Source organism: Ailuropoda melanoleuca, chromosome 2 (assembly GCF_002007445.2).
Source record: "Ailuropoda melanoleuca isolate Jingjing chromosome 2, ASM200744v2, whole genome shotgun sequence".
NCBI classification, from domain to species: Eukaryota; Metazoa; Chordata; class Mammalia; order Carnivora; family Ursidae; genus Ailuropoda; species Ailuropoda melanoleuca.
Genome location: NC_048219.1, coordinates 20,274,692 through 20,302,608, shown reverse-complemented (window position 1 = coordinate 20,302,608; position 27,917 = coordinate 20,274,692). Strand labels below are relative to the sequence as shown.

At 49.7% G+C, this 27,917-nt stretch overlaps 1 protein-coding gene across 6 annotated transcripts in view; it reads right to left on the bottom strand.

Annotated features, from left to right (window-relative positions):
• Positions 1-27,917, bottom strand: part of ST3GAL3 (ST3 beta-galactoside alpha-2,3-sialyltransferase 3) — a 176,302-nt gene that overhangs the window by 22,906 nt on the left and 125,479 nt on the right. For 5 of the 6 annotated variants that reach the window (XM_034650897.1, XM_034650890.1, XM_034650904.1 and 2 more), the window contains 2 exons: positions 3,437-3,531; positions 269-332 (listed from right to left, as the gene is read on the bottom strand). In XM_034650897.1, the coding sequence (XP_034506788.1) occupies positions 269-332; positions 3,437-3,531 (159 nt within the window). Of the gene's footprint in view, positions 1-268; positions 333-3,436; positions 3,532-24,951; positions 25,045-27,917 lie in introns of all 6 variants that reach the window. The other variant, XM_034650868.1, reaches the window with a different exon arrangement.

Sequence of the window (27,917 nt, the reverse complement as noted above, 5' to 3'; positions counted from 1 at the left end):
TCTCAGCCCAGTGTCTTCCGTCCTTCCCCTCAGACCTCTGACAGCTGAGGACTGAAGTATCCTGCCAAGTGCTCACAGCCTGGGGGGTGCAGGCCAGCTGGATGGCCCCACTTATCTTATCTGCTCGCCACCCCAGCACGTGCACTGTGTGCGCGTCTGCGGACATGCCGGAGGGCCTGCTCGTGTCTGGCCAGGGCTGGCGGGGCCTCAACGCCTCTGTGCACGCCAGGCAGCCGAGGGGCAGGGGGCTGGGTAGCAAGGGGCTCACCTGTCCAAGGCAGGGGTCAGGCGGTACTCTTTGGTGACTGACAAGATGGCTTTGATTAGATTGTCTGCGGACAGAGGAGGGAGGTCACGGTTAGAGGGTCACTGGCATGCCCATGTGGTGTCTGAGGTGATGGTGGGAGGCACACGCTCCTGCGTGTGGGAGGGGGTGTGAGGGTGGGGAGAGGGCGCTCTGGAAACAAGGCTGGGCCGGGCCGCTGCCCTAGCTTTCTCCCCGGCGAACGAGACAGAGGCAGGGGAACAGGCAGGCACGCTCGGCTGTGCCCGGAGCCAGTCCCCAGCACCAGCAAGCAGCTTCTCTCCCAGGGCTCCCCAGCCCTTCCTGGGAGGTCTCCTCTGGTTTTCAGAGGCCGGCAGTCAGGCCCCAGGACATGGATCGCCAGGCCTGGGACCTGCTCAGAGACAGAGACCACGCTGGGCTCGCCCCTGTGCCCCACTGGGCAGATACCAGAGAGCAAATGAGGAGGCCATCAACACCGAAGAGCTCGAGTGGGCTCCGCCAGCTCCCAACTCAGACCCCTTCACCTCACTCTCTGATACCACCCTCCCCTCACTTGCCCCTCCACCACTGCCGATCTCCAGTCTCCGTCTTGCCAGCCTGCCTCTGCCTCCTTCCACCTCCAACCCCCGAGGCCTGGCATCTGCCCACCCGCACCCCACTGAGGCGGCCCTCAGCAAGGGCCCAGGACCTCTGTGTCCTCAGATCCTGTGACCACTATTCAGACCTCATTCTTCACGGCCTCCCTCTGGCTTTGGTGATGGGAACTGCTCTCCTTTCAAACTCCGGCATAATGAGAACATTATTATATAATGTATGATGACACGGGCTTTGGAGTCAATTCCTGGCTGTGTTGCTTCAGAGCTCCGTGACCTCCAATAAACCACTTACTTTCTTCGCGCTTTAGTTCCCCATCTTTCAAACGAAGATGGCAATTCCTACACTGCAGAGTCACTAGGAAGATGGGAGGATAATGTACAGAGAGAGCTGGAGATAAAGTAGGTAGCGCAGCCACGGTGGAGGGCACCTTCATAACATTAAGCAAAGATGCAGATGTGCTTAGACTAAGATCGCTCGACTCTTTCCCTAGAAGACAGCATCTGAACGCTCACACATTTGTTTGAGGAGACTTGTACACGACGGTTCACTGCGGACCCGTCTGTAATAGCAAGATGCTGGAGGCAACCTAAGTGTTCGCCAAAGGAAGGCAGATTAAATGTGGTGCACAGAATATTACATAGCAGTAAAAACAAAACAGAAGGGACCTGGGGCTATGTGTACGGATACAGAGAAACCTTAAAAGCAGAAGCAAAAAAATGAATTTGAAACACACACACACACACATGCATATAAATTATTTGTAAAATGTAAAAACATGCAAACACAATACCGTATTTTCAATGGATATATAAATACGTCACAGAAGGAGATACACAGGCATTGGAACAATAACCCCCAAACCAGGCTAATGGTCTCCTGGACAAGGAGGGGAATGGGGCTGGAGGGGCTACGCAGAGCTTTAACTGTATCTCATGTTTTATTCCTTAAGCTGGGGACACGGTACACGGGCGCTCACTGTACTAGTCATCATTCTTTTTTATATGCCTGAAGTATTCCATGTAAAGAAAGAATGCCTCCCAACTTAAAAATAACAATCCCACCATTTTTTTTAAGAGAGAGGGTGGACAACACTGTCAGATGCAGCCAAGAGGTCAAATAAGGGGCTGAAATGTACCCTCTGGATCTCACGGGGACACTGAGCAGTGTCACTGGGATGGTGGGGGGGGGGAGTGCTCAGGACTAAATGGTGAGAAAGAGGAGGCAGCAGGCACAGCGAATCTTCCCAGAAGGTGAAGGCGAATGGGTAAGGAAACAGACCTTTAAGGAGCGTTCTCTCCTGAGTGCCTGCAGGTATACCTTCTGGAGGGTTTTAGGCAAGGCCACAGACCCCCTCCTTTCCCCACCTCCCATTTCACCTCTAAGGAAAAGCATATTGCTACTCGTTGGCCAAAGTCAAGGCTATGGGTTGGGCTTTTGTTTTCTAGAAGGGGACTTAAGCAGAGAGGGTATAAGCTGGCAGGTGCTCTCTTCTCGCTGGCCGACGGGCTGCGTACCAGCCTTTCCAGCCCTCGTAGCTCAGGAGGGTCGGAGTCTTGAGCAAGGATTTAGGAGAACAGTTCTTTACACGGTTCAGTCCTACCCATTAGATTTGTCCTTGGGTCTAAACTCCCGTTCTAAACTCCCGTTCTAGAGCGTCCTTTTGCTGGTCCCTGTCTTCTTTTCAGGGAGGGATGGACTGACTGAGGATTCAGGTATTTTTGAGTGCCCTGGCCAAATGATGTCACACCTTCAACAACGATCTTACTTAATTCTGACCACAACCTAATACAATGGTATTATTTTCTCCATGTAACTGATGAAGAAACTAAAGCACAGGCAGGTTAAGTAACCTGTCCACGGTCACAGCTAGTAAAGAAGTGGTACTGAGATCTGATCCTTCAATGTCTGTTTGCCCTAAAGCCCAAATTCTACCGTGCCATGAAACATTGCAGAAACCTGACAAGGCAACAGAACTGTTAAACTGTCAGGGGAGGGAAAGTCTTAAGTCAGGAGGGAGCTGCACGGGCAAGGTCCCTAAGGCAATGGAAGGCGACAGTTCTGAGGGCACAGAGGACAGCGAGCCTTGGACAGGGTAAGAAAGGACTGGAGGGGAGACGAGGGTAGTAAGGAGGGGATGATGGAGGAGGCTGGGGTCCTTGTGGAGGATGGCCTCTGTCTTCTCAGGGACTTCCCCCTCGTATCTGGTCCTCTGGCACGATGTCCCTGGCATCCTGTCCTGTGATCTCACTGTGTTCTTCCCTTGTCAGAGCCCTCACTGTCCTGCACTTGAACTATCTGTGTCTCCACTAGACGGGAGCTTTTTTAAGGTGCAGAACTATATTGTCCACTCCACTGCTGTATGTCTGGCCCTGGCCAAGTGGTGGGCTCTGAGTAAACAAACAGTCCATTGAAGTTAGAGGAAAGAAAGGAAGGGAGAGAGGGAGGGAGAGGGGTGGACCCCCAGCATGGGGACTTCTGAGGGTACAGCCCTGTCCTGGGTACAGGGAGACAGGCTGAGGGATCTCATGTTAATATAGAGGGTTCCCAACCTACCTTGACCTTTGATCCCAAAAGGTGGCACAAATTCCCGAATCCTAGCCCACTTGCGGAAAGAGTCATCCAGGAACATGGGTGCTGGCTTGGAGAACCTGCAATACAACAGGGCTGTTGAGGACCCCCAAAGGCCACAAGCGGGAGTGCAGGTGGGCTCCTGGGCGCGCTGTCTTGGCAGTGGATCCTTCGGAAGCAGCTCCACGCTCCAGTGCACCCTCCCTGCCCCCGGTCAGTGGCATGGGACACAGCCTGTCCACTGGAGCCTGAGTTTGGAGGGGCAGGTCTGGCCAGTGCCTACACGGCCGGCTACGGGGGAGGAGAGGCAAGACGGCTCGGCCGGGACAGAGGCGCAGCATGGCAAGCTCTCCGGCAGGCGACCCAGGCTCGCACCCACACTGTCCCTGCAGTCTGGGCACATGGCAGTGACACACGGACCAGCTGAGCAGAAAGAGACCCAACGACAGCTAGTACACGGAGACCAAGTTTCGCAGAGAAGTCTGGAAGGTGGACCACCCAGGGTGAGGAGGAAGGAGAATTCACGGTGAGAGGGAGAACGGACACAGGAGGCAGACGTTTGGTAGAGAAGAGAAAAACGGGAGCAGCCTGTGGCTGGGAGGCAGGGCTGAGGGGAGGCTTCACACAGGTAGGAGCCTGGCAGAGGCAAGGATGGAGGGAACCTGAAGTTCCTCAGGAGGCAGGGGAGGGGCAGGTGCAGAAGGGGAGGCGGTAATTTTGGCCTGGAGGAAAGACGGGAGGGAAAGGGGGAGAGAAGGAAGGGCGGGATGATGCTGAGTTGAGGAGGGAAAAAGAAAGCAGGCTTTGGGAAGGTAGGACAAAGTCAGGAGGGATGGAGACAGCAGTGAGGACAGAGGGGAGAGCAATGGGAGAAACCAAGCTCTTCAGGGATGCATGGGACCTAGCACCCGGTCTTGAGACCTTTCTCGGGCCATCTGGTGGCCCAGAACACGGCCAGCACCTGACCATCTACAGTGTGTTGATTCTCTCTGTGGGGCCTGCGTGGGGCCTCGCCGGCCAAGAGTGAAGGTGTGGAGGCCTAGGCCTCGGCGCCATCCCTGTGTTTCTAACTCAACCTGAATCGGCCACTGAAAACCTGAAGACTGGAGGAGGGGCCCTCCAAGGCCGGGGGCTAGAACTGAGCCCTCTGTCCTCCAACTCCAGTAAGCCCCCCACTTCCACCCTCACTAACCGTCCTGACCACCCCACCCGGGGGGTACCGGAAACCACTTGCAGGCCTGACAGTATTAGGGGTGTTGAAGTGAGCTAGAAAGAGGCAGAAAACTTGCCATCCTGCCCCCCCTCACCATTACTCATGGGTGACCTGGGAGATCAAATCGAAGTACATTAATATAATTGATGTTCTCCCAGAGGCACTGAGGGTCCTGGCCACAGCCTGTACAAGGAAACAAGGTCCCTGGATAAGCCCGAGAACCTCTCCTCCTGCATCAGGACTGAGTTTATAAAATGTTTGCAAAGTTTCTCAGTCAGGCGTGGACAGGATTTTATCTACTTCCCAATATGTACTGGATGTCATATGCTAATAAAATCTCTTAAGATCTGGCCAAACATTCTCAACATATTTTTTTTTCCTTTTCCTCTCCTTCCCCATGTTATTCAGCTGATTAGAAAGTTCATTATGTTAATTTTTACTTTTTTTTTTTTTAAAAAAAGCCTTATTTTTGGTGTAATAAGTGCTAATTTGGGGGGGAACTGATGGGTGCACACATAAACACAAATAAATCAAAAATACCCATAATCCTCAAACACAAGGCAATTAACCTTTTGGTATATATCTGTACGGAGCTCCGTAGATTCTTTTTTCACTTTATAATAATGAAAACATCGCCGTGCAAATGGATGCAACCTTCTCCTAATACACAAAGACTGGATCAAACCAAAAACAGTAAGCTGACTCTCAACAATCACAGGTACACGGTACACAAGTGAAAATATGGCCCCAAAAGCATCAGTTCCAGTATTAGTGTTACAGCCTGAATGTCTGTCTTCCCTCAAATTCGTATGTTGACATTTCATCCCCAGTGTGATGGTGCTGGGAGGTGGGGGGCCTCTGGAAGGTAATCAGGTCATGAGAGTAGAGCCTTCATGAGTGGGATTAGTGCCCTCTAAGAAGAGGCCAGAGAGCTAACTAGCTCTTTTTCCACCGTATGAGGATACAAGGAGAAGCCGGCCATCTGAACCTGGAGATGGCTCTCACCAGAACCCAACCAGCTGGCACCGTGAGCTCAGACGTCGGCCTCCAGAGCTGTGAGAAATACATTTCTGTTGCCGAGAAGCCGCCCAGCTTCTGGTAGTCTGTTAAAGCAGGTAGAGCTGACGAAGACTGTAAGTAATGAACAAAACTAAGTCACAGGAGAGATCCTGGCCAAAAGCACGACACAGGTCTGATAAGCGTTTCTTAAAAATCTTTGCCGCTAGTGTAGAACTCATTTATTTCTTATTTTTATTATCTGTTTCTAAACATTGTCCGTTTCACCTCATTCTTTTATTGGGTCTTCATGTTTCAGCTGCTCATTTTGCAGCCCCTCTTTATTCCTTGACAGACCCAGCCAGCCTCCTCAAACATTTCTTTCTGCTAATTGGGTGCACCTTTGTGTAAAGGGTACTCCTTTTTCCTCCTGGGGATATATTTTTAAAACTTTTTATTATGGGAGATTTCAAACATGCACAAAAGTTGAAAAACAAAACCGTGAAACTTCATGGACTTGTTACCCAGATCCAGTAATTATCAGTCATGGTCAATTTTGTTTCTCTTAGCCCCTCCTACTCTCTTTCTATATTATTTTGGAAACTCCCAGCAATCATGCCATTTTATCCATAAAACACTTCAACATTCATTTCTAAAAGGGAAGGCCACCTTCAAAACCATAACCACACCTAAACAACTCCTCTCAAAGCCATTATCGCATCTAAAACACTAACTATAATTTCTTAATAGCAACAAATAGTCAATTTCAGATTTCTCCTATTATCTCATTAATGTTTGCTGTTGTTGGTTATTTTAATATAGATACTTTAAATATAGATTATTTTAATATAGATCAGAATGAAAGCATGGTCCACACATTGAATTGAGCTGGTCTCTAGTCTCTTTAAAATCCATAGGTTTCCTCCTCTCTCTTCTTCTCCCTTTGGCCTTTTCATCTTGGCTCCTGAATCCTTCTGACACACCCCAGTAATCTTAGGAAACGGCCTTGCTGTCTAGTAAGTAAAGATGTCCCAAGTTCGTCCTGTACATTTCTTGCCTCCACCTGGAGTCGGTCATCTTCCAAGGAGCCTGCTTCCTTCCCCTGGAGATGGTATTTAGAGACCACCATCTCGATGGCTAGGTTGCTCATGTGGCTAGGGTTAGCCATTTCCCCCAAGCCTTTTCAGGGGGACAAAGCAGGAAATAATTTTTTAAAGAGAAAATACATCATGCATTTATACTAGCATCCCCAATCCAAATTCAGGATGACAAGATTTGTACTTTCTTTCTCTTTTTTTTTTTTTTTTTTAAAGATTTTATTTATTTGACAGAGATAGAGGCAGCCAGAGAGAGGGAACACAAGCAGGGGGGAATGGGAGAGGAAGAAGCAGGCTCACAGCAGAGGAGCCTGATGTGGGGCTCGATCCCATAACGCCGGAATCACGCCCTGAGCCGAAGGCAGACGCCCAACCTCTGTGCCACCCAGGCGCCCCTGTACTTTCTTTCTCTTGTTTCACAGCTTCATTGAGATATAATTCACATACCATAAAAGTCATCTATGTAAGCTTCCTTTATTTTATATTTGTGTCTCTTTTCAATTCAGTAGACATTCTTGTTTAGTGATAGCAACATAATTGCTTATTTGCTTTATCTTAATACATACACACATAGAGGTACATGTAAAAAATATAATTTCAGAATAACGTTACTAACACTATCATTACTAGAAACAACGTAAAGTTTCTTTACAGTTCTTTCTGCCTTTGGGTATACCCTACTAGAAAAGTACAGACAAATGACTTGGCTTCTGCCGCGTGAAATAATTCTGCTGAGTTTAATTCATCAATGATACATAGTTCAGTTTATTGGTTTCATTTTGCTTTTGCTTTTTAGGGGTTGCTTATACTTTATTTTAATTTAATTTTGTTTTATAAAGATGATGTAAAACCTTACACAATGCCAAAACTAAACTCACAAAACAAGATACATTCTGAGGAGTCTAACATTTCTGTGTCTGACTCCTGCTGCTTCTATTCCCATATAGTATTTATTTTTTATTATTAAATCCATTTTATTTTTATTTTATCCAGATTAGTATTATTCCTACAATGAATTCATTTTTATTTTATCCTTTTTTTTGATGTGAGCAAATACATAGTACATACGTGTGTGTGCAGAGTATCACTACTGCCTTCTTTATTCAATAAAAAGATAGCATATTAAATATACTGTTTTGCCTACTGAGTTTTGTTTTGTTTTTTTCCACCTACAATATATTGTGGTGATCACTCCACAGCAGAATATAGAATTAATACTTGATCGTATTATTCAGTCAGCCCCCTGGGCTGTTGCAGGCTTTCCTAAAGTAGCTTCTACCGACAGCAGTTACAATGTATATGTCTTTTCTCTTTGCCAATGTATCTCCGGAACGGATTCCTCAAAGTGGGTTGGTCAGGTCAAAGGGAAAAATGCATAGAAGTAATTTTGCTCCATATTGCCAAATTACCCTCCATGGGGATTGTGCCATCAGAGCCACCAGCGATGTTCGAACATTTCAGTCCTGCCAGTCTGATAGGAGAAAGACAGTATCTGTGTGGTTTTAATTTTGTATTTCTTTTATTATAACTGAAACTACACATGGTTAAGGGGTCATTTGCACTTCTTTTTCTGCTACCTTTGTTCCTACCGTTTGCCCATTTTTCTACAGGGTTATGGGTCTCTTTCTCCTCCCAGCTTTTTTGACACATAACTGACATCTAAGTTAGGTCACTGTGTAAGACGTCCAGCGTGTTGATCTGATACACTTCTACAATGCATTATGATCACTGCCGTAGCGTTAGCTAACAGTCTTCTCTTTCTTTGAAGCTCTGCATATATTAAATATATAAACCCTCTGAGATGCAATTACGAATATCTCTTCTAGTTTATTTAATATTTACTTGGCTTATGGTGTTTTCTTGCTTTCTTTTTCCCCCGCATTTTTTTGCAATAGGTTTTTTAAAAACATCATCAAATTTATCAACCTTTAACTTTGTTTCTGGATTCTGAGTCCTAGTTAGAAAACCTCCCTTCATTCCCAGGTTTCATCTCTTTCCTGGCTAGAATCCCATCCATTTGTTACTTCTTTCTTGCCAGGACCCCAAACCCCCAGTTCCACTGTCTTTCTGTCCCACCCATTAGGCAAAACCCACTCAGAGATTAATCTAGTCCTACACGCTTGTATTCTTTATACTTTAAGTGCTGCTAGCGCGCGCACACACACACACTCTCATGTGAACTGATGTCACTATAAATTCATGGGCTTGAACTTTAGTTGGACCCTCAACTTTGCTCAGTAGCTATTCCAAACCGTCTCCAAGCTCCACAAACGTTCTAGCCTTTCCAACTTTCCCCAAGCAGATTACCTCCTCTCTCGCTTCATGGCCCAAACCATGACGGCTCAGATAGGAACTCGTTCAGCTTCTAACTTCCTTACCCCCACCCCCACCTAGGCCCACCCAAGCTGATCTCTCCAGCGTGCTACGGTTCCCCTTCCTGTTTGTTTCCCCCAAGCACAAATCAAGCGCAGGTCTTTCTTACGTGAAAACAAACACACAGGGGCGCCTGGGTGGCACAGCGGTTAAGCGTCTGCCTTCGGCTCAGAGCGTGATCCTGGTGTTATGGGATCGAGACCCACATCGGGCTCCTCCGCTATGAGCCTGCTTCTTCCTCTCCCACTCCCCCTGCTTGTGTTCCCTCTCTCGCTGGCTGTCTTTCTCTCTGTCGAATGAATAAGTAAAATCTTTTAAAAAAAAACACACACACACAAACCCACCCAAATAACTTTCCTGATCACGTATCCCTTTAGCTACCCATCTCTCTCTCTCTAGCCCTTTGTGGCAAAACCTCTAGAAAGAGCAACGGATACGCTGTCTCAACTCCCTCATCTCCCAGTCACTCCTCCCCCTAAGGTAACTGGGCTTCCCTCTTCTGAGACTACTGTTAACGTTGCACCAACGGGGCACCATTTGCAGCTCCCTGAACGTGCCAGGCTGCACGCGCTCACACGGGCAGTGCCACTGCCTGAAACGTACACACCCTCTATTCGCCGATCCCCTTCTGTCTCTCTCTGCCGGGAAAATCCCTTCTTACTCTTCCAGTTCAAATGCTGTTTCCTCTGGACAGCCTTCCCCGGCGCGCCCAGGTAGGCTCGTCCTCTTCCTGCAGTGTTTCCACTGTACTTTGCTCAGCCTCCGTGAGGTGGCTCAGCGCCCGCAGAGGCCTTGGAAGTGGAGCCGGGGGCCAAAAACAACAGGAAATGGGGTGGGGAGATGGTAGCGGTGAGGTCTGTATGTGTGTTTGTGTTAATTCTGCAGGTGGCCTGGCCCCAGCCTCATGCTACACCTGGAAGAGAACCAGGGGCTTCTGTCCAGAGACCAGGGTGCCAGTTTGGGGGCCTGGCCAGGGTGGAGGTGGCCTCTGAGGTGCGGAATGACTGGTCAGACTGGCGGGGGTGTGGGACACCTGACCTGCTTGCCCTGGCCTGGGGGGTAGCAGGGGAGGGTGGGGCAGGCTCAGGCAGACAGGCCCCAGCCTGCCAGCCCAGGGCTCCAGCACGCGAGGCAGGTCTAGGATCAGGTTTCAGTAGGGTGTGTGAGTGCGTGAGAAGGAACCGGGGAAGGAGAGGGAAGTTGCATTGGAACCTGTCCCTCTTTTCTCCTGAGATCCTCGAGCTCAGTAGTCTGGAGACTTGTGACTCTAGGAGGGCACGAGATGAGGGCGGGTCTGACCCCTCTGCCTCTCATAGCAAGGCCGTGACCCTAGGGCCCACAGGCTGCCCTGTCTGCAGACTCTGGTGGATATCAGAAGATATCTGTCAGCTCATGTAATGCCCAGTGGTGTGACTGAGGTACACTGTAGAAGGTGAATGTCCCCAACAGCCTAAACCACTACCAAAGACCCAGCACTGTAGCCTGTGTCCAGGGACCAGCAGGAGAGGTGACTGGGTCTTCTCAGGGGGTGGGGAGTAGTTATATGTGGGCACCAGCAGACCCAGGATAGGGTCTTCCTCCGAGTTCCAACCAACCCAACTGAAAAAGTGCCTGTAGATGTGGGTTTGCTGGAGTAGGGTAACACACACCTTCAGCTCTCCATCTGTGCCTGTTCAGCCTTCCAGCTACTCACCCCTATAGTAAGTGTGAGCAACTCAAGCACCCAGGGGACAAAGGGAAGGCAGAGCCCAGTAATGGGTCCTGAGGACCAGGGGCCATAACGCCTCAGTCTGTTAGATTCAGCCATGGGCCTTGGCCCTCCAAAAGTGAGACTGTCATCCAGCAGGGTGAAAGCAAAACCCCACAGAGCCACCATCCTCAAACCTGTTCTGGGAAGTGGTGAGGTGGACAAAGCAGAGGGACACGGGTTTTCTAGAATTTACCTGGTTTTGTGGAGGATCTTGCTGCAGCAGCAGCAGCCCCACCATAAATGGTCCTGCACAGTAAGACCCTGGTATACATCGGTGCAGGCAAGACGAGCACTTCCCAAGTGCCTTGTCAAATTTAGGTCTGCCTGTGTGTTTTCCTTGCTGACCGCCTGAATGGGTCCCCTGAGAGAGCAGCAGAGCAGGAGAAAGGACGGTAAGTCTCTAGGGCAGGTGGACATACGCCAGGGAGAAGCGGCACAGGGGTAGAGAAGACACACAACGGGTAGTGACCAGCAAGTCCTCTTCCAAGCATCAGCACGAAGCTCTGGTCCCTGTATCCTGCGTGGGACGAGACCGAGCTACTTGCCTTCTCAGTGCCAGCTCCTCGGCTGAGTGCTGGCTGGGGACCTAAAGGAAATGAGCCCTGGTCTCTCCCTTCAGGAGGAAACGGGAGACCCAGGTAAACAAATGATCATAAAATACATCTGTACATCGTGCGTTTTGTAATAGGTAGGGGTACAAAGGTCTTGGACCAATTCAGGGATCCAGGAGAATCTTCATGAAGGAGATGACAACAAAACTGAGCTGAGCCTTGAAAGATAAGTAAATGAGCCTGGGGAGGATGTCGGGAATGGCGCTCCGGGACAAGGGCAGTGCAGGCACAGGCACAAGAGAGGAGAGAATCCTTCAATCAAGACCGGGTGAGGTATTGCTGAGGCCAGACTGAAGCAGTGGCCACCAACGGCAGACGAGCTCAGCCTGGTCCCCCCACAGTGAATCTGCCCTCCGGCCCACCCAGGAAGTGGAGCCGTGTGTGAGGATGGATTCCGACTGGTGTAAACAGAGCAGCTGAGGTGCAAACTCTGCACGGAGGCAAAAGGCCAGGTGCGTGAGAACCGCCAGGGCTGGCCTGCTGCCCTGACACTGTGTCAGGGCCAATTTCAAGCCGGACATCACTGGTCACTTCGGGCACTCAGCTCATGCTCTGTGTTGCTGGCACCTGGCAGCGGGCATCTGCATTCCTGCCCCCTTCCTCTGTAAGCCCATCCTACCTGTCATTCCGCGCGGTCCTACTGAGCTGACCCCACCGCTGCTCCTGGGATGAACACATGTCCCAGGCTGGCCAATCAGGGCACTTCAGCCCTCGACCACAGTAACTGGCTCAACAATGGGCACCTGATCCAAGTGGGATGAATCAGATTCTTCTCTGAAGTCTTTAATATGTGGACACTGGGGGATAAGGGAGTCTCTCTTTTTCTCTGAGATAGTGAGCTGTCATGACCATGTAAGCCAAGAAGAGGGCTTGTACAGTGGCATCTGGGTGGCTCAGTCAGTTAAGCATCTGCCTTCGGCTCAGGTCATGATCCTGGGGTCCTGGGATGGAGTCACGTGGCAGGCTCCCTGCTCATCAGGGAGCCTGCTTCTCCCTCTCCCTCTCCCTCTGTCCCTCCCCCTACTCATGTGCGTGCGTGTACTTGCTCTCAAATGAATAAATAAAATCTTCAAAATGCTTTAAAAAAAAAAGAACAGGGCTTGTACAAACTGCAGCCCATAGACCAGCTGCCTGTTTCTATAAATAAAGTTTTATTAAAATACAGTCATGCTCATTCATTTACCTAACGTCTATGGCTGCGTTCATGCTTTAACGGAAGAGTCAAGCAGATGCGGCCCAAAATCAAAATATCTCCTAACTGGACCTTTAAGAAAAAATTGGCCGACCCTGGGCCTAGAGCTGCTGGAACCATCTTCGTGGCTACATAGAGAAAACAGTCTACAGAGGCAAACCGAGATGAACTCAAAGCCAAAACACTGGGAGAGGGACACTGCTTGGGTCCTATATTCAGAGGGGCCTGACGACAGTTCAGCCCCTGAACTTAGGTTAAATAACCAAACTATTTTCTTTGTGCTTGAATTAGTTCGATACGGGTTTCTACCCACAGCAGCTGCTAGCTAGAGGATACATTTTAAGCTCTTTAGTCTGGTTCACGAAGCCCCTGTGATCCGACTCCTGTCTACCTGTCTCAGACACCCCCTCTCTTCTTCTTCCTTTCCCTAAACACTAGCCATTCCCAGTTCTTTAGAGTTTCTACAACCTGCCAGACTCTTTATTGCCTCCATGATTTTATACTCGCTATTCTCTTTGCCTGGAATTCTCTTCCCCTTCTCATTTACAGGCTCAACTTCTGCTCATTCTTCAACTGGACTCCAGGATCTGTACCTTCTAAAAGTGAGTCCTCCCCGAGCCACACAGGGCTGACGGAGGCCCCTCTGGTCTCCACGGTTCTCTGTGTACTCTGTTCTCATGGCACTTGCTGCACGCTAGTGTCACTGCCTGGTTCCCCACCAGGCTGTGGGGCACCGCAGCGGCGGCCGAGCAGCGGCCGAGGTGTTCGGCAAATACCTGCTGGCTAGAAGCGGGAAGACCGGCTCAGGTGGCACACTCCACAGCGTAGATCCCGCTGGGCCAATCCAGGCCAAATTTCTGCTCCATTGTGAGGTCTGGGGGCTGCCTTCTTGGGGCCCCTCAAGGACGCTTCAATCTCCCTGCTGCAAAGGGCCAGGCTTCCAGCAAGGTCTCTGTTGTCAGCAAACCCCTCCCGAGTCTGAAATTCTGCCAGTTACTGCCCCTCGCCTGCTTAGGGACTGCGGCCACAGACAGCCTGGAGCCACATGCATGACATGTATGACAGGCAGGGAGGCCAATGCTGAAGGAGGAGAGGAAAGGCTGAGCCGGGGGCCCTCAAGGGGACAGTGCCCAGGCTTCTGCTGACAGGACTCCCACTGACTGTGCTGACAGCTTGCGCCTAGTGTGGACGAAGGAGGGAAAGGGAGGGGCCCAGACTTCCTCGTGAGGGGAGGGAGGCACGGGGAGACAGAGGGGAGAACTGTGAGCTGAGTTGCTGCTGAGAGGCAAGCACTCCTCCCCCTGTGACAGCACGGGTTTTGGCCAGACTGTCCTCAGGGGCCACCTAACCCAGAGCCCAAGGGCACGGTCCCACGTGTCCTCGGTGCCCACCATCCATCTCAGCAGCGTGTGATAAGCCCCAGCTGACCCAGCCCCTGCGCCAGTCACTGGGAACACGACACAGCTCAGAGTCCCCACCTTGGCAGGTGATGGGTCAAGCACCCCAGTATAGAGGCAGCGTGAAATATCTGATAAAGGCCAAGATAATCACTACAGTGATGACAGCAGTTTACAGTTAGAGCCCTTCTATGTTCTAGACACTGCTCTAAGTGCTCTGTGCACATGACCTGATTTCATCCTCACAACAAGCGCATGGATTGGCACTGCTCGCACCCATATTTTCACCGATCACACTGCCTTTGGGAACACACGAAAGCCACCTGCCCCTTGGAGAAGCACATGGAAGGAGGGCAGAGTCAGACTGCAGAGGGTCGAGGATGGAGAGAAGTACGAAAGTGTTCAGGAGAGCTCGGACAAATTCTACAGAATCTTGGTGGCGAAGGAGAGGACGGAATGCAGTGTGGCTGCAGGGTCAAAGCGGGGAGCAGGCAATAAGCATGTTTGTACTTGGGCTGGAAGGAGACAAGCAGAAGCGGGGGGCAAGAGATGGGGCAGGGGGACAGGGGAATGAGGCCCAAAGAGGAAAGGGGACAGGATCCAGAGTAGGAAGGGAGGGACACAGAGGCAGGATACCCTCTCCCGGGAAACAGGGGTGGGATGTGAAGATGGCCACTCCGACAGCTGTGGCTGGAGGGAGGGGGACCTGAGCAAATCTTCACCAGACTGACTCTCTTCTCCAGGAAACACCTGGGCCTGGGGATTTGGGGGACTGTGACTTATGGATGGTGAAGGTCTGGAACAGTCACCGTGATACATCCACCAGGGACAAGGAGTGCCGAACAGTGCTGAGCAGAGACGGGAGACCATGGGAGACCCGTGGGGCCAATGCGTGTGTTGTGTCATGTTCTCCAACAGCAGCTCAGTGGCCCAGAGGCAGAGGCAGAGAAGTGGCTGCAGGAACTCAATCATGGGCATTGCTGTACTAGGTTCGTCGGTAGGACAGGAATGTAATGGAACTCAGAGAAATGGTGAGAGCACCAACAATGCCTAGGACCGTGGAATTGGGGTGGCGGCTTTGGCTTTGATGGTGAGGAAGGCCAGGCTGGGCCAACACAGCTGACCAAGAAAAACCCAAGAGTCCCCCCATTTTCCGTTCTAGTACCACTGACCTAGGATCGGCACAATGTACAAAGGGGAACACCAATTTTACAAACAAACCTCTATCTTGCCAACTGAACGGTATCCCTCTGGGTCATTCTTGACTCATCTCTTTTTCTTGGCTGCCTCTCATCCCATAGATCAGCAAATCCTGTTCATCTCCGAATGTCCTGGAAATCTATCTACTTATCTCTCTCTCCACTGCTTCCATCCGGGGCTAACTCATTACCTCTTGACTACTGCCATGGTTGGCGACCAGTTTCCACTCCTGCCCCTCAATCCACTCTCTAGAAAGGCCAGAACGATACTCTTCAATTAGCAACCGTATCATGCCATTCCTCTGCTTAAGACCTTCCCAGGGCCCTCTGGATAAAACCAAACCACAGGTAACAAGGCCAAATCCTCACCTGCATCTCACACCATTCTAGGCCTTCTCTTTACTCGCCCTCCTTCATTGTATTGGCCTTCTTCTGTCTGAGCTCTTGAATACAACATACCTTTTTCTGTGTCTGGAATTTTCGAAAACACTCTGGATCTTCCCAAGGCTGGCGCTTCGGTTTCATTCAGATCTGTTCATATGCAACCTCCTCGGAGAGGTCTTCTCTGAGTCCTCTGTCTTAAGGGGGTTCCTCCTCCTGCCACTATCATTTGGCTTCCCTGATTTTCTTCTTTCTTTCATTTAGCACTTAAAAGATTCTCTTGTTATTTGCTTATTCTCTCTCGTGTGTACCACTTTATTACAATATGGAGAGTGCAAGCTCCATGGGGCTAGGGATCTGCCTATTTTGTTCACTGCCACATCCCCCAGCACCTACAAGTGTGCCTGGCATAGCAGGTGCTGAATAAACATGTGCTCAGTGAGATCAGAGGTCTGCCTTCCACTAAAGCCACAAAGCCACCTGCCTCTGCTCCGCCACCTCCCCCGTCCTCCATGATAAAGCCGAGCAAGTGGCTGTTCTTCTATCAAAGATCAGTCTCCCCACATACGCAAGGTCTTCCTATCTCAGTCACAGTAAAGAGGGAAGTCCTTGCAATGGCCTACAAGGTCATCCGGGATCCCTGACACTCCCCCTCCCCCACTTCCTCTCCTGCTACCTTTCCCCCACCACAGTCATAGTCCTTGCTGCCTTAGGGCCTTTACTCGAGCTGCTTCCTCTGCCTGGAACGTTCGTCTGGCTTACTCCCTCACCGCCCACCCCAGTCCTATTCAAATTTCACCTCTCCCAGCAGGTGTACCCTGATCAGTCTATTTAACACTGCAAACGGCTCCTGCCACCCTGCCCTACCTTTTCTTTTTCCCCACAGTATTTACCTTGTCCTGATTTACTAAATGATTTACTTACTAGATATTTAGTGTCTGGGCTTCCCTGCTAGGTTATAAACTTCATAAAGGCAGGTGCTCTTCGAAGTGCTAGGGATGTGGCGGTGGGTATAAGACATGATGATAAGACGATCGGTCTCTCAGGGCACCCCTCCAGAGAACCTTCTCTGGGAAGCTGGAGGCTGTGGCAGCTCTGCTGGCCACAGAAGCCCCCCCCACACACCCCTTCACTGCCACAGGGTGGACAAGGCATCAGTGCAGACTGCTCTTGGAATTTCCTCCGCTGGTCTCTGGGCCCCAGCTGGGCACGCCACTCCTATAGAAAAGGACTCCAGCTACCTTCTTGAGTCCGAGCGCTCCAGCATTGCTCTTGACTTTGGAGACTTTGGGTGAGGCTGCACGCGCAGAATTTTCTCTCTCTAGACCAATGCCAAATGGGCAGGCAAGTGGTTGATGGGAACCCTGCCAGTCACCTTCCGACTGTCCAGATGCACAGGGAGGACAGTCCTACGACAATTTCGGTGCACGTAGAACACAGATGCTGCTACTCCCACTCCTTGCACCATTCCTCGCCTCTACACAGATGTCCTGGCCCCTGCAAACCCAAGAGGACCCCCATCTGAATAAGTGGAGGGGTGCCCTAAGAGACAGACTGTCTTGTCACCATGTCTTATACTCACCACCACACCCCTGACACTCAGAAGAGCACCTAGCAGACTGCAGTTAATCAATGAACAAATGAATGACCAGACTCAACAAGGGGGCTCTGCACACAGGGCAGGGATCTGTCACAGCCACATGCCACCGAGCTGCAGCGTTCGATTTCCTCTTTCCCACCCACCCATCCCACGCTCCCCTACGTCCTGCTGCACTCAGCTCTGTATGGCCGGCCAGCCAACCACCAGGAAGGAGGACCAGAGACCTGCTGTAGTCATTCTAGGTACCTTCCTGAGACATGGCATTGCTAATGCATGCTAGAACAAATGGTCCCGGAGACAAGCAGGAACTGGTGAACTCCAGGGCAGGCCTGCCTTGACCTCCCCTCCTCCAGTGATCTTATCCTCTATCCTACTTTACTTATTTACTCCTAAATCACACCCCAGACCGAGTCATTACTAACAACTAAAGCCCTCTCTAATCCCAATCTCAAACTGGTTCTCTGGCCTCCACCTATGGAAGTATCTATAGTTCACTGCTCTTGGGGCTAAACTCCAATCCGTCAACCTATGAGATCTTCAAGCCACAGGTCCAATCAACTTTTTACTGTCCTTCACCTCCTGTTTGTACTGCAATTCTCACCCATCTAAAATTCCACATCAGTCATAATGATCGCTTCCTTAATTCACCCCCGGCTTTTTCGCTCCTCTCTCATTCAGCTAAACCACAACGGTGGTTAAATTCCACTTCCTACCTACGCCAGCACGTGCGTGCACAGACGAGGGACGTGGGCCAGAGAAAGACGCACACTGGTTTGCCACACCTGAAATGCTACTCGCTCAGCCACTCTCCCCTTGTCCTAGATGACTAGTCACACACTCTCCTCTCCTCACGTCCCCACACCTCCTCCCTCATCCTACTGACCACAGAGGGCCTTGCTTACCATGGCACGGAAAGAACGGACACAGGCAGAACGGCATTTCCACAAGCTCCAATACCACCACTTGCCTGCACTTGTGTCCACCGCCTCCACTTTCTTTCCTATTTCGACTGTCCATACTCGTCACTGGGCCAACTTGTGTTCCCAAACCTTATCCCTTCCCATGGACTACAGGACACTGTCCAAGAAGTCTTCACTCCTGCATCATCTCATTTCTGGATTATTCCCATCAGCATACAGATGTTACCTTCCCCACAATGAGCTCCCCTGCCACCACCCCCCCTTTTAAAGTTTTAACATTTTTGCTTCTCCAACTGTATTAGGAAAAAAGTCAAACATACAGAAAAGTTGAGAGAACAGTACAATGGTCACCTATATAACTGCCACCTGGATTCAGCTACTGTGCATTTCTTTCTTTCTGTCTACAGAAACACACCTTGAAAGGGTGACCTGCACTTGCCATCTCTGAGCGCTCTCCTCCCACTTCTCCTGAATCCATTCTAATGACCCCTAAATGCATCATCCAAGCTCGCCAGTTACTTTCATGTTGCTAAATCCAACGGTCAGTTCTTACTGACCTATCAGTAGAGTGACCACACACCATTCTGATTTTCCTGGGATGATCTTGGATTATGTGTCTTATCCCAGAAGGATTGCTAAAAGTGTCCTAGTTTGGGGGTGCCTGGGTGGCTCAGTTTGTTAAGCAAGCGTCTGACTCTTGATTTCTGTTCAGGTCATGATCTCAGGGTTGAGAGATTGAGCCCAAGTCGGGCTCTGCACTGGGCATGGAGCCTGCTTGGGATTCTCTCCCTCCCTCTCCCTCTCTTTACAAAAAAAAAAAGTCCTAGTTTGGACAACAACTTATAGGAGCACCTTACCTAGAAGCAACATATCACACAGTTAATTGTTTCTCTTACAATACTTTGTTAATTTGGTTTCCAGAATACCATATTTTCCTGGTTTTCCTACCATCCCAGTGGGCACGCTTCTGTGTCTTTCTCGTTTGCAGTTTCTTCCTCATCTCCCACAGCACTGAATGTTAGTCTGCCCCAGGGCTCAGTCCTTGCTCTTCTTCTCCACCTACCCTCACTTCTTTGGCAGTCTCTTCCACTTCCGTAGCCTGGAGCCCTCCCCTGAACGCCAGGCTTGTATGTTCCCCTGGCTCCCTGACACCTCCATTTGGATGTCTAAGAAGTCTCCCAAACTCTGCATGTTTAAACTCAAGTTCCCGATACTCCCCCTAAAACCTGCTCCCCTCTGGCAGTCCTTTCTCCAGCTTGGTAAAGGACACCTTCTTCAGTCTTCTCGCTGCCCAGGCGAAACACCGAACGTCAGCCTAGCCTCCTCTTTTTCTCTCACGGCCACATCTGAGCTGCTGGCAAACCTGTCACCTCTACCTTCAGAATTTCTCTTGAACGCGACAATGTCGGGCCACCCCCGCGGCTTCCACCTCGGTCCGTGTCACCGCCGTCTCTCTGGTAGATGATTGCAATGGTCTCCTACTTGGACTCCCGGCCTGGAGACAGTCTATTCGCATCAAGGCAGCCAGAACGACCCTATAAAACCTACAGTACTCCTCTGCTCAAACTCCTCCATCCTTCCAATGACCCACAACGTCCCCACACCTTACACTCCCCTTAACTTTCTCACTTCCTTTCTTATGATGCCCCACTCCAGCAACAGAGGCCCCTCTCCTGTTCTGGGATCCCACCTCAGAGCCTTCGCATCAGCGGCTTCCTTGCCCTCGGGGAGCAGCACAGCCCCTCCCTAACTTCCTTCACGGTTTTACTTAAGTCTTACCTGCCCGGGGCGGCTTTCCCAGTCACCCTATCTGAAGTGCACAGAAATTACTTGCTTTTCTATACGCTAACAATATAACTGTAGGAAGAGAAATTAAGGAATCGATTCCATTTACAATAGCAACCAAACCCATAAGATACCTAGGAATAAACCTAACCAAAGAGGTAAAGGATCTATACTCTAGAAACTACAGAACACTTATGAAAGGAATTGAGGAAGACACAAAAAGATGCAAAAACGTTCCATGCTCATGGATTGGAAGAATCAACATTGTTAAAATAGTCTATGCTGCCCACAGCAATCTATACTTTCAATGCCATCCCTATTAAAATACTCACAGAGCTGGAACAAACAATCCTAAAATTTGTATGGAACCAGAAAAGACCCCACATCGCCAAGGGAATGTCGAAAAAGAAAAACAAAGCTGGGGGCATCACGTTGCCTGACTTCAGGCTATATTACAAAGCTGTAATCACCAAGACAGCATGGTACTGGCACAAAAACAGATACATAGACCAATGGAACAGAACAGAGACTCCAGAAATGGACCCTCAACTCTTTGGTTAACTAATCTTTGACAAATCAGGAAAAAAATATCCAATGGAAAAAAAGACAGTCTCTTCAATAAATGGTGCTGGGAAAATTGGTCAGCTATATGCAAAAGAATGAAACTTGACCACTCTCTCACACCATACACAAAGATAAACTCAAAATGGATGAAAGACCTCGATGTGAGACAGGAATCCACCAAAATCCTAGAGGAGAACATAAGCAGCAATCTCTACGACACAGGCCACAGCAACTTCTTTCAAGACACATCTCCAAAGGCAAGGGAAACAAAAGCAAAAATGAACTTTTGGGGACTTCATCAAGATAAAAAGCTTCTGCACAGCAAAGGAAACAGTCAACAAAACTAAGAGGCAGCCCACAGAATGGGAGAAGATATTTGCAAACGACAGTACAGATAAAGGGCTGGTATCGAAGATCTATAAAGAACTTCTCAAACTCAACACCCCAAAAACAAATAATCCAGTCAAAAAATGGGCAGAAGACATGAACAGACACTTCTCCAAAGAACACATACAAATGGCCAACAGACACATGAAAAAATGCTCCACATCACTAGCCATCAGGGAAATTCAAATCAAAACCACAATGAGATGCCACCTTACACCAGTTAGAATGGCAAAAATTAACAAGGCAAGAAACAACAAATGTTGGCGAGGATGTAGAGAAAGGGGATCCCTCTTACACTGCTGGTGGGAATGTGAGTTGGTACAGCCACTCGGGAAAACAGTGTGGAGGTTCCTCAAAAAGTTAAAAATAGAGCTACCCTACAACTCAGCAATTGCACTACGGGTATTTACCCCAAAGATGCAGCTGTAGTGAAAAGAAGGGGAGCATGCACCCCAATGTTCACAGCAGCAATGTCCACAATAGCCAAACTGTGGAAGGAGCCAAGATGTCCTTCAAAAGAAGAATGGATGGGGGCGCCTGGGTGGCACAGCGGTTAAGCGTCTGCCTTCGGCTCAGGGCGTGATCCCGGCGTTCTGGGATCGAGGCCCACATCGGGCTCCTCCGCTATGAGCCTGCTTCTTCCTCTCCCACTCCCCCTGCTTGTGTTCCCTCTCTCATTGGCTGTCTCTGTCTCTGTCAAATAAATAATTAAAATCTTTAAAAAAAAAAAAAAGAAGAATGGATAAAGAAGCTGTGGTCCATATATACAATGGAATATTACTCAGCCATCACAAAGGACGAATACCCCCCATTTGCATCGACATGGATGGAAGTGGAGGGGATTATGCTAAGTGAAATAAGTCAAGCAGAGAAAGACAATTATCATATGGTTTCATTCATATGTGGAATGTAAGGAATAGCACAGAGGATCATAGGGGAAGGGAGGGACCGAAGGGGGGAAATCAGAAAGGGAGACAAACCATGAGAGACTATGGACACCGGGAAACACACTGAGGGTTTCAGAGGGGGAGGAGGGTGGGGAGATGGGGTAGCCGGGTGATGGGTATTAAGGAGGGCATGTGCTGTGATGAGCACTGGGTGTTATATGCAACTAATGAATCATTCAACACTATATCAACAACTACTGATATACTGTATGGTGGCCAACTGTACATAATAAAAAAAAATAAATAAAGGGGCAGCCCCTCCCCAACCTTCTAGTCCCCATTCCTGCTTTATTTCTCTCTCCCTGCCATCTCACATCCTATACATTCTACTTTCACGTCTTGGGTGTTTTGCCTGCTTCCACTAGAATATGAGCTCCAGGGAGGCAGGGACATTTGTCTCTTTACTTTGCTCACTGCTGTGTCTCCAGGACCCGGAGCTGCACCTGATGCCTAGTGGGCGCTCCATAAATATTTGTTGAATGAAAGAATGTAAAGCGGGGCTAACACGTCCACCTCACGGATTACGGCGAAGATGAGACGAGATAAAGCATGCGAAGTTCTTGGCACACCGCGTTGCTCAAGAGCTGTCAGATTCCTTCACCTCCCTCCCTCCTTTCCCTCCCTCCCCTCCCAGTTTTGGTATCAGCCATGCCCTCCCTCTCCCTCGGGGAGTGCCAGGTCAGAGGTAGGGGTGATGGCAATAGCTGCCTTACCAGCAACCACCAGTAGCCCTACGGGGACTCCCTCGGCCCCGAGGCACAGCCTGGCTCCCGGACATCGATTTCTCTGGTTGGATGTGAGCCACCTTGCTTTACCTCAGGAAGCTGAAGGCTCCAGAATGACAGAGTGAGGCTTTCAGAAGTCCCATGTGTGAACAGATCTTTCTATCAAAGGTCCAGGGACTGTTGTCCCCAAAAGCCCAGCCTCTCACACACATATCGATGCTGCTCCGACAGCCCCCGTCCCTGGGCTAATGTCTTAGTCTTGCAGGTTCCTGCAGGGATGCTGCCTCACTGCCTCCTCAGCCCCTCTCCAGAATTTTCCAGCAGCTCCTCTGGGCCCCTCCATGTTACAGTGTACAACCTGCCACACTTTGCCCACCTCATTCCAGGAAGGCCAGGGTGTTCTGTCCCCCCCCCCACCCGAGACAACTGCTGTCCCCTGACACAGCAGGTGGGGGGGCAGGGTCCTGGGAACTAACCATCCTTGGCTAGATACTCACCTGGCACGATCCACTCTGGCCATGGCTTCTCCCTTCTGGAGTGGCCCAAGTCCCATCCCTGCCCCAATGCTGGGCACCCTTCTCTTCACTTTAGGAACAAAGGCTGTTTCCTACAGATGAACCCCTGGTCTGGGGTCACCTCTTTTAGAATCCCTGCCCCTCAACTTGGGAGGACTAAGCCAGCTGGAGAAAACCCTCACAAGCACACCAACTGGTGTCACAGCAGAGTCCCGGTCCCCCACGTGGCCTGCTCTGCCGCTTGGTGGTCTCTGGACTGTCCCTTCTCTCCAGTGGCCTCAGAAGCATCCTCCAGTCATCCCAAACCTCTATCCTAGCACCCCGCCCTCATGTACAGCACAGGAACCCATCTCCTGCTTTCTCGGGAAAATTAAAGCCACCAACACAGAACCCCTTCACCTTGTACTGCACTTAGGAACCAATCTAAGTTTCTATCACTCTCCCCTCTTGAGATCAAAGGCCAGTCCCTCCCCTCACTATCCTCAGGGACCTGGCGGTATCACCCACCCCGTCATTCCCTCTTGTGTCCCCACCACTCCTCTCTGTGTACAAGACTTTCGACACCCTCTTCACCCTCGTGGCCACACCCTCCCCGGCTGCACGTACCTGTTCCCTCCCTCACAAGCACATTGCCTAGAAGAGTCCACACACATTGACCCCAGGTCCTGCCTCACAATTCAGCCTGATGTGTGACTCCCTCCAGGTCCTTGACCACAGACACAGGTCTCATCAAGGACTTCTCTGTCTCTAGTTCCAGCTGCTGAGGCCCCGTTCCTGCCTTGCCTCCCACAGGTTTCAAGCCTCTTATTCCTAAAACATGTGTTCTGACACTGGACCAGACAAAGTGAAGGCTGGCCGTTCCCAGCCTGATCTCAGACCTTCCTGGGAAACCTTTCCTCTGCCTTGTCTCTGGTCCCTGGGTACTGACTTCCTGATTGCAGCTTCTGACTCCCTTGTTTCTGGCACGGGCCGGTGGCATATCCAAACCTCCTGCTGGATCAAAATTCAGCAGGGCTCCTTTGGTTCCTACTTGTGTCACACTGGTAGGTCTTCAATACATGCCTATGAAACAATAATCATCACCTTACTCTTACCTATTGTTTTGCATTATAATGTAATCCTTTTATCCTCACAAAAGCCACTGGAAGTAAGCAGGGTGGGCATTTCCCCTCATTTACAGATGAGGAAACTGAGATTCCAAGAGTTTAAGTGATTTGTCCAAGGTGTGAGAAGGTGCTGAGCCAGGTCTGAAACCCGGGCTTTCTGGTTTCAAAGTCAGTGTGCCTCCTAGGACTCTTCAGTGCTCCTTTCGAGGATGAGTCTTGCGCGTGGAGCTCTCAGACACCACATGTGCGTTGTGACGAGGTCCCAGAAGAGCATGTGGTCAATGTCCTCTCAGGTAGACTCAGCAAGATGTAAGAGATGGACAGCAAAGTAGGCTAGGTGGCAGGATGGTTCAAGAGTTTGGCAGCTGGTGAATAGCTCTGCTTGTGCCTACAGGTCAGTGGCAAGATTCTCCTGTAGGCTTATCTTGGTCACTGTTTTTATGTATATTGCTTGGAATGGGGATAGAATGGCTTAATCATCAAATCTATGGAAGACCAAGAAATGGAAGAAACAGCTTAAGCTGGAGGTCTAAGGAGGATCCAAAAACCTTCAGAGAGGCAGCTACCTGGCCAGGTGGGGTTTGGGCCCATAAATTCCATCACACATGCTGAGGACGTATGCTGGATGGGGACGGGGCAGCAGCCTGTGCAGAAGAGGCTTACAGCGCATGAGACGCGCCCACTAGCACAGTGTCTCTTACAGCTCAGTCACTACGAGGAGCAGCAAGAGGGAGATGCTTACCCTCCTATCTTCTCTGCCTGCAAGACTGCCCCTGAGCCAGTCCGAGCTCCATTCCAGGTGTCTCCCAAGGGAACAGCAGTAAAGAGGACCTGCCTGAGAGAGGAGGAGCACCATGATAGCGGGGGGCCCTCAGTACCTCATGAGAGCAGGTCTGTCTGGCTAGAGAGGACTGAGGGCACAGGATCCCCAGCTTTGAATATCTGACTCTCTGATAGAGGGGATCAGATTTGTTCTGTGGCTCTGGCAGGCACAACTAGGCACACAGCTGGAAGTTACAGAAAGGCAAATTTTGCCCTGCTCTGGCAGGTACAACTAGGCACACAGTTGGAAGTTACAGAAAGGCAAATTTTGCCCTTTCTCAGTTAAAAACTCTCTAGTTACTGAGTAGCTTGAAACAGATGGGCTGTTTCTGCAGGCTAAGAGCCTCTGGCTACTGGGAATGGGGGATGGACAGGTAATCTCCATGGTTCAGAGACACAGGGGTTCCAGACTCCCCCCAAGCCCAGGGAAAGGGCAGGAACCATCTCTTCCCTGGGCTGAAGTTAGGCCAGAAGGGGTGGCACGTCCAGCCTCTAGTCCCACCTCTGTGGCTGAGGCTGCAAGTTCAGTCACTCAGTGCCACTGTCTGGGGACTTTCTTGGTAGGGCTGTCTACAGTTTGGATAACTTGTTTTCTCTCTTTAAAAGGAAAAACTTTAGAAAGGGGGGAGGCTGTGGGAGACTATTTCCATCTCGGGTGTCTTCCAAAGCTCTGGTGTTTTGCCAGGATTTAAGCATGGTATACACAACACTGTTAAAAATAACCCCTTGATTGAACAGAAGGCGTGGGAGAGAGGGGACAGCCAGGCAATTTGACTGGAGGGTCGGAAGATGGATGTGGAGAAGAAGCTTGTACCCGGAGACCCTGGGAAGGGTTTTATTCCAGAAGAGTTATGTAGACTCAAAGAGCCTAAGGACCACAGAAATACTCTCCCTAAGTGCTCCTTTCCGGATAAGTGCCCAGCGAGTGCCCTGCTTTGGGCGCGCCTGGGACATAAACAAGCTGCCAGTTTTGAAAGGCTCTCCCAGGATCAAGTCTGCCATTTTTCAGTCCCGATTGCCAACCTATGAGACAAAGGTCAGGGAATAAGAACTAGGAGTAGGAGCCAAGAAAGGTTAACAATGTCAAAAGCCACAGAGAGGTCAAAGCCACCGAGGCCAGAGAGAGGTCTACTAGATTTAGCTATTGGGAGGTCCTTGTGACTGTATGTGAAGCCTTCCAGACTCGTCCTTCTATAACCAGGCATTTAACATAAACAGGATTATCTTACATGTACGGTTCCGTAACTTGCTTCTGAAAAATTTAACAATAAATTGTGGGGTCGTGACAGTAAATATAATCTGACATCATTTTTTATGACTACGTAATATTTCATCATACAGACATACTATATTTACTTAATCATTCTCAACTAAGAGACATTTGTGTTGTTTCCAATTTTTTGCTATTGTAAACATGCCGCGACAAGCATCATATTACAGTCACTTGAGTGCACAGACATGATTACGTCCTTATGTTAAATGTTTAGAAGTGGAATTGTTAGATCAAATGGAATTCACATTTTATGTTTTCTTACACATTGCCTACATTGCCCTCGATAATTCTGGAAAGAACAAAATGCTGTTCTTATGACTTCCTCCAGTCTCTCGGGCCATTCTTCCCCCTATTCGTGCCTTATGTGTTGGTATTCCCAAGAGTTATGTCCTTCTGTTTTCTTCTTCTTCCTCCCCAAATTACAAACTCAAATGCCTATAAGAGCCAAGAAGGTGCTGTAAATATATGAATTGGGCCAGATGTGAGACAACAGCAAGTGAGAGGATTTTGGCGGGCTGGAGTATACACATTGCCTAAAGGCATTCACATTACCTGAAAACGCTGTGCCAGCCACATAAAGTATGTCTGCAGGTGCATTTCGCTGGTAAGCAGCCAGTCTGGGACCCAGTCCACACACTCATCTTACACCACCTCACCCACTGCCACAACTCCATCTATATGCTAATAGCTCCCACTGCGTCACCTCTGGCCCTGACCTTTCCTCCTGGACTCCACACTCACACATGCAAATGACTGCTCTACATTTCCCAAGTATCCTCAAGGCATCTCAAAGTCATTACGTCCACAACCAAGTTCATGATCTTCGCCCAGAAACAACTGCCCTTCTTTCGGGTTCCCTATCTCAATGAATGGCACCCTCATTTTTCTTCCCTTTGAAGCCAGAAACTTGGGAGTCATTCCAGATTCTTCTCTCTCCCTAGCCTTCCAAATTATCGAATCGATTCAACAGGCATACTAAGCACTTACTTGAGTACCTTTTCAGTGCCAGGTACTCTTAGGTGCTAGGGTTGGCCACAAAGAGGGATGATATGCAGTCCCTGTCCTGGAGGGGGAGACAGACAATAATGTCATGATCAGCTGCAGTGGTGGTGGTGGTGGGAGAAATGCCATACAAGATGTGCTGGGATGAGAGAAGGGACACTTTGACTGTTTCCTAAGTGTTCCTCAAACAGTCCTTGTTCTCGTCCTCACAGGATTGCCAATTAGCAGCTACTGCAACAGTGTCCTAACTGATCTCCATGTTTCCAAGCTTCCTCTTCCCATTCATCTTCCATATGAGGTCAGAGAAATCTTTCCCAGTAGTAAATCTGGCCATGTCATTCTCTTGTCTCTTGTCTAAAACATGTCAATAGTTCCCCATGTTCTTCGGGATAGAATAAAAACCCTTGCAGAATGACTTGTAAGGTCTCCCAGGATCTGGCCCTGGATGACTTCTACCAGCATTCTAGGACATAACACTACACCCCAACCATACCAAACCATTTGCAATTCTCTGAATAGCCTTCTGTGCCTCATGCCCTTAGTTTATGCATTCCCTCTGTTGAGAACACCTGCCCTATCATTTCTCAATTGCCTAATTCCTATGCAATCTT